The following is a 6,358-nucleotide window of genomic DNA, read 5'->3' as shown; positions in this document are numbered from 1 at the left end:
TCCCTGGTCCTGGCTTCAGCCTGCGGCTCATCCCTCTCCACTAACATCTTTGAGACCACGTCTGCTACTGCCCAGGAGCGTGCAGCGCCGCCCTCTGCGCCTGCGGCAGCCGCTCAGGAGCCCACCAGTGAGAAGAAGGCGTGGGTCCCACGCGCCTCAGCACCAAGGAAGTGGGCGCTTACCTGGTCCCTCAAAGGGCAGGAGTTTGGACGGAACCGGGTCCTTGGCACTCAGCGGAATCAAGTAGAGGTCCTTGACGTGCCTGTTGTTGTTGGCGACCACACCGAAGCGGCCACGGCTGCTAAAATAGGAGTAGAGAGAAATATAGGCGACCTCCTCCTCCTCCGTGGCGGGGTGGAAGCGGATCAGGCAGAGCTCCTGCAACGCAAACAGAGGACGGCGAGCGTTCACCTTGGCTGCCCGGGAGAGCACGCGCTGTCCAGCCTGCACCGAGCCCGCACGCCTCCAGCGGCTGAGCCGAGCACACCGAGCGGCACGGCCCCGTGGCGGAGGACACTCAAGCTCCGGTGCCGGGCTCACACCTGTTTTTCTGCAGGAAACTTGGAACTGCTCTGTCCACACCCCGACCTCAGATTTGCGTGCCAGCTGGGGGCAGCCCGGCAGCGCGTGGTACGAAGTTTTCACCACACGCTGAGACCAGGACAGTTCCAGACTCCTCTCAGGAACGGGACAGCCACCACAGCCCTTTCCACGTGCCACGGCGCAGGTGCGCGCGGTGCTAACTCAGCCCCGACCGAGCGCCTGAGCCGCAGCACTGCCGCGACCCCACCGTCTGCTCCTTCAGCCGTTAGAGAAAAGTGAAGCGCACACACTTGCTAGTGCCGTGTGCGGCACACGCTGGAGCCGTCAGAAGTCCCGCTGCCGAGGGCTCAGCCGCTCTCACAGCATCGCTGGGTCAGGCTGTGGGCTCGGAAGCCCAACGGGAGCGCCGGGGCAAGCAGTGCCGCGGCTGTGAGCAGGTACCTTGGACACGGAAGACTTGAGTTTGCCAACATAATCCCAAACTGTCCTTGGCGCAATCCTCCCGCCAATGTGGATGGTGTCGGGCAAGTCCTAAACAGAAAGCACTCTGGGTAAGCAAAGGAAGTACAGCCATTTCCAGGCACGAAGCCACCGAACCAATGACAGGCCCACGCCACCAAAGGCAAGGTGGCATGAGGCGACCTGCCACACGGGGCCGTGCGTGGAGACCCCGCCCAGCACCGCGCGCTCTCACGCGCATCCGCCCCAGTCCAGGTGCCGCGGCACCCTCGCTCCTCCCGTTCTGCCCACTTGGCAGCAGGAGACCCCACGTTCAGCAGGCTCCACGGGCCTGGCCGTGCTCACAGCCGGTCACCGCCCCCCTGAACGGAGAACCAGGGCCCCCAGCTTCTTGTCCAGCTTCTGCTCCGTCCCAGCCGCTGGCTCCTCCCAGCAGCCCGTTCGTTTCCAGAGCGGTGGGAGTGGCACACGCTGCTCTCCGGTGAGATCTTGTGCGGGACTCCCACGAGCGACACAGGCGCGCACACACCCACACGCACTCTCGGTGCTAACCTCACTGAGATAATCCAAACTCCCAGACACAGGGTACGCCTTAGTGACGAACTTGGCCACACCCTGCATGTTGATGAATCCCTTCCAGATGGCGCTGAGGCGAGACAAGAACAGGCTCGTGTCTCCTTCCGGGGGGGACCGAGAGCCGGAGACACTGGAAACAAAACAGAGCGTGAGCCCCTCTGTACAGGAAGCTTCCCGGCACGGACACGCACGTGTCCAGAAAAGCAGAAGTGAGCTCCTGCCAGGTCTGACAAGTTCACTTTTGCTAATTAACTATGCAAATGAAACTACACAAGTGGACGTTTTGGTCAGAGAAAAACAAGCTGATTACACTACAAATGTGCTCAACCAGATTCAAATTTCAGTTTTCAAAACCCACACCTCCAAGACCCAGCACCGTGGCACAGCGGGCTACGCCACTGTAGCACCAGCAACCCACGTGGCTGCTCCACTGGGAAAGCCACAGAAGGTGGCCCAAGAGCTTGGGTCCCTGCACCCGTGTGGGAGGCTGGGAAGAGGCTCCTGGCTTTGGCCTGGCCTAGCCATGGCGACTGCAACCATTTGGGGAGTGAACCCAGGGGTGGAAGATCTAGCTCTGCCTTTCAAATAAATAAATAAATCTTTTAGAAACCAACAACAAAATCCCACCTGTAAAGACAATTACACATCCTAAAAACCGCCTCTTGGAAAGCATACAGTGGTGTTTCTGTTTCTGGATAAATCTTGGAGTCGCAGCTACTGAGTACCCTCCCCCCCCTTTTTATTATTTGACAGACAGAGTTAGACAGTGAGAGAGACAGAGAGAAAGGTCTTGCTTCTGTTGGTTCACCCACTAAAATGGCCACCACGGCCGGAGCTGCGCTGATCCGAAGCCAGGAGCCAGGTGCTTCTCCTGGTCTCCCATGCGGGTGCAGGGCCCAAGCACCTGGACCATCCTCTACTGCACTCCCGGGCCACAGCAGAGAGCTGGACTGGAAGAGGAGCGACCGGAACTAGAACCCGGCACCTGTATGGGATGCCGGCGCCGCAGGCAGAGGATTAACCAAGTGAGCCACGGTGCCGGCCCCTCCCCTTTGCTTTGTTAATCAAAACAAACTGCTCTCAGCTTGTCCGTGAGAACCACACACCTGACACCTGGCGACGGTGGAACCGACAAGTACCGTGGGTCCGGAGACAAGGAAGAGGAAGGCTTAGCCAGTATGGACTTGGGCACCGTCACAGAAGTCACAGCAGGCTTCGGCACATCTGATTTGCTCTCCATCGCGTGCGGACTGTCCAGGTGGGCTGCCGCAGAGGCCATGCCTGTGCCTGACCCACTTGGAGCCGTCCTGGGGTCCCGGCCCGATACTGTGACAGTGGTAACCACCCCACCCCCAGCGGGGGCTGGGCAGGCGGAGAGGCCCTCGAGTGGGGACGGCTCGGGACAGCCGTCTCCCGGGGGCCCAGGGAGCGGCTTCCTCTCCAGGTGTGGCTGCGAGGTGCCCTCCAGGTCGGGCTCGGCAGCTTCTCCGGGCGGGGCTTCTGGGATCTCGTCGTCAGCCGGGCTGGCAGCGGGGTCCGGGGGAGCGCTGCCGTCCCTGGACTTCAGGTCGTCCTTCTTAGCGGAGGCTGACAATTTTTGCTTTTTTGGAGCGGGTTCTTCCGATGACGCGACCTGACCTGAGGAACAGGAGAAGGGACGTCGTGAAAACCCGGCAGATCAAAGGCAGGGAGCGCGCCCCAGCGGGCCAGGGCTTTGTGGAAGAATCCAGAGGCGACGGGACAAAGCCAGGGGTTGAATACAACTGGCTGCAGGAGGCGCAGCACCGCTCTGTGTCCGACTGCCCTCTCCGCCGATTACGCTCACCTGTGCAGATCTTACAGTTCAGGTCAAAGAGGTGCGCACGGTGCTGGCTCGTCGTGTCCTTCAGCATGCTGCTGAAGACGTCCAGGGCGGGGGCTGTGCTCCGCTCAGGGGCAGCTCGGACGGCCTCTTGCTGTTCCTGCGAAGTAGCAGCCATGTTTCTCCCAAGCTCACGGCCAGGAAGAACCCACAGAACAGACAGTTCCACGAGGGCGAGTCACAAAGTCGGAGAAAACAGAATTAAAAGTTTTGGTGCAAAAAACATCAAATCCAAGCACACGTGGCTGCTTGAAGTTCATGGAAAAGTGGAATTAAGATACATCTCGTTTGCTGCCAAAAAAAGGGCAATCTCCACTCCTTTCTTCTTAACACGCATTTTTCACAGATTTTTACCCTCAAATACCTGCCACAAGCTCAGCACCTGGCCCAGCGACTTAACGGCAGCTCCAGCAGACCCGGACACTCACCTCCGAGTCCGACACGGGGGGAGAATCCTCCATGTCGGGGGCGGCCTCCTGGACAGCAACTACCCGCTTGCCCCCATTATGCAGCCTGGCTCTGGGCTCCACCGCCTAGGACACGAAGGACAGGGTGAGGCCCGGGCAGACGCTCAGCCCGCCCCGCCCCGCCCCGCCCACGCCGCTGTCCCAGGGGACTCACGGGTCTCCTCGGTCTCTCCTTCCACGTGGAAAGCTCTTTGGATACCAGTTCTTCTGGCTTCATCCTCACAAGTTTTGCCAAGGAGATTTCTTCACGCAGAACACGATGGAAGAGCCCCTACAAACGAACGTGTTTCATTCGCTTGTTCACAAACTGTTTGTGTTTGTGTCTGTGAGCTTGGAGAGGGCACGGGAAAACGGGGCACAGCAGTCACAGGACCAAGACCCGAAGCAGCCAGAGAAGGCGGCACCGTGCCAGGCAGCAGCCAGCACCCAGGGGATGCCACCCATGCTGGGGACCCACAGCTGGCGTCCGGGCTCACCCCAAGACCCCAGCACTGGACCCCGCCCGGCAGGCAGCTTGTCCTTCCCCCACAAAGGCCCTGAGCCAGGCTCGCCCCGCGGCTGCAGGAGGCAGTGCCCGCTCAGGACCGCGACGCAGCCACAGCTTTGCTTTGCAGGCAGTGACGCGGCGCCCTGGGGTCTGAGCGTGGTGCAGCGAGTGACCGAGGGAGCCAGTGAGGCCACCGACGGGCCCAGAAGGCCCTGCGGCGTCCGTGCCGGGCGAGCACACACCTGGTTCTTGGGGTCCTTCAGATTGAACATGATACTGCGGTACTTGCTCTTGTAGCGGTTGTCTGTGACCTGGAACAAGCCAAACATCTCCTTCTCGATGTGCAGCGCGACCTTGCCCACCTCACTCTCCGTCATGATCAAGTCGTCGCTGTCATTCACCCTGAGCAGAGAGAGCACAGGCGTTACCTTCTCGCGCCGCGGGGCCGCCTGGAACCCAGCACACCGCACAGGACGGCAGCCCACCTCTTCCACAGAATCTCCTTCAAGGAGCGCCTTATGTTCTGCCGTATTTGTGAATTTGGCTGGGACGGTGCAGGGCTCGCGGCTCCGAGGCGTCCGGCGGCCGGAGAGGCTGCCGATGCGGAAGTCGCCGCAGGCTTCCTGACGGCTCCCGCCAGAGCAGCACCCGGTGCCTTCTTGGAGGCGGCCGTCGCAGGGACGGCTGTGGGTCCCGCCTGCTTGGCAGCTGAGGCGCCGCCCGAGGGAGTGGCCGAGAGCCACGGTCTCTTGGGGATGGCGCCCTTGCAGCCAGAGGGTGCCTTTTTAATGACTGGCCTGGCGGCCACCATGCCACCAAGAGGAGACTTCTTTGGGAGGAGACTCCTGGGCGCTGTCTGTCTGCTCGCCGAGGAACCTGGGAGGGCCGTCTTCTTGGAGGCTGCTGCCGTCGTCACTTTCTCCTCCACTCTTCTGTCTTCTTTCACAGCTAGAACAGAGCAGGAGGCACGTGAGAAAGGGCGCTGGCGTGGCCAGCAAGTGCACACGAGGCACGCTCGATGGGACAAACTTAAAATACAGGAGAGCATGGTTCAGGGCTGCCAGGAGTGGTCACGCGACCACACTGCTGCAGAGCACGCAGGGCGGCGGTCTAGCGCAGTGGCCCAGACGCTGACCGGGGCACCTGCACTGCAGCCCCCTGCTCGTGTGCACCCTGGAAGGCAGCAGGGGTGGCTCGAGCCGCAGGTTTCTGTCTCCCACCTGGGGACCTGGATTCAGTCCCTGGCTCCTGTAGGCTGTGAGCATCTGGGACCGCGAACGTAAATGCTTTCCTTCACTGCACTGACGCTCTCACCTCGGCTGACCAGCCAAGCAGCAGAGGCTGCACCTAACCATGAGCTGAGCGATCAAGCTCAAGGACAAAGTCCAGTGCCACAAGAGGCTGCACGGAGAATGGCACTTTGACCATTAAGTGCGCAGGTGAGATCCTCGGCAAACTTGCACTTGGAAGCCTTCCCAGGAAGGGCAAACGCACGTCCTCTGAGGGACCCAGGAGGCCTCGCACTGGCTCAGCCAGCAGGAGACGAGGCCGCCGCCGGCATGGAAAGGGGACAGGAATGTGCGACACGGGGAAGCCACACCAAGTGCCGGGCCAAGAACGCAACGATGCCGCTGCATCCCCTCCCAGTCACAACGCTGCACTGTGACTCAACGCGGCGTGTGTCGTTCGTCCTCAGCGCCAACAGGGCTGTGGCCCAAAGCTCAGCAGAAAGGCCAGTCTCTGCATGTCCGCACCTGACAGAGGCCATCCCCACCTGACCAGACCACCGGAGTCCACGCAGCAGCGCCACGAGCTCTGGGCGGTGGGAGTCCCTGGGCTTCAGGGACCAGCACCAGCCTTCCCTCTGGCACCCCACGTGCCCCGGAGATGCCCTCTCACCCAGGAGTTAAGAACAAATGAACCCTCACTCCTCTCCCATTGCTTGTGTTCACCATCCCCAAAGAG

General features: G+C 61.2%; 1 protein-coding gene across 6 annotated transcripts in view; it reads right to left on the bottom strand.

The window, feature by feature from the left end:
• Nucleotides 1-6,358, bottom strand: part of DIDO1 (death inducer-obliterator 1) — a 42,406-nt gene that overhangs the window by 10,201 nt on the left and 25,847 nt on the right. For 5 of the 6 annotated variants that reach the window (XM_051829427.2, XM_051829425.2, XM_070051622.1 and 2 more), the window contains exons 8-16: nt 4,879-5,341; nt 4,636-4,795; nt 4,061-4,177; nt 3,868-3,972; nt 3,404-3,539; nt 2,685-3,216; nt 1,555-1,708; nt 985-1,074; nt 183-378 (exon numbers count right to left, since the gene is read on the bottom strand). In XM_051829427.2, coding sequence (XP_051685387.2) covers nt 183-378; nt 985-1,074; nt 1,555-1,708; nt 2,685-3,216; nt 3,404-3,539; nt 3,868-3,972; nt 4,061-4,177; nt 4,636-4,795; nt 4,879-5,341 — 1,953 coding nt within the window. The remainder of the gene's footprint in view (nt 1-182; nt 379-984; nt 1,075-1,554; nt 1,709-2,684; nt 3,217-3,403; nt 3,540-3,867; nt 3,973-4,060; nt 4,178-4,635; nt 4,796-4,878; nt 5,342-6,358) is intronic. The other variant, XM_070051621.1, reaches the window with a different exon arrangement.

Source organism: Oryctolagus cuniculus, chromosome 11 (genome assembly GCF_964237555.1).
Source record: "Oryctolagus cuniculus chromosome 11, mOryCun1.1, whole genome shotgun sequence".
In the NCBI taxonomy this organism is placed as follows: domain Eukaryota; kingdom Metazoa; phylum Chordata; class Mammalia; order Lagomorpha; family Leporidae; genus Oryctolagus; species Oryctolagus cuniculus.
Note: the sequence above shows the minus strand (reverse complement) of the source record. Positions and strands in the feature narration are given on the sequence as shown.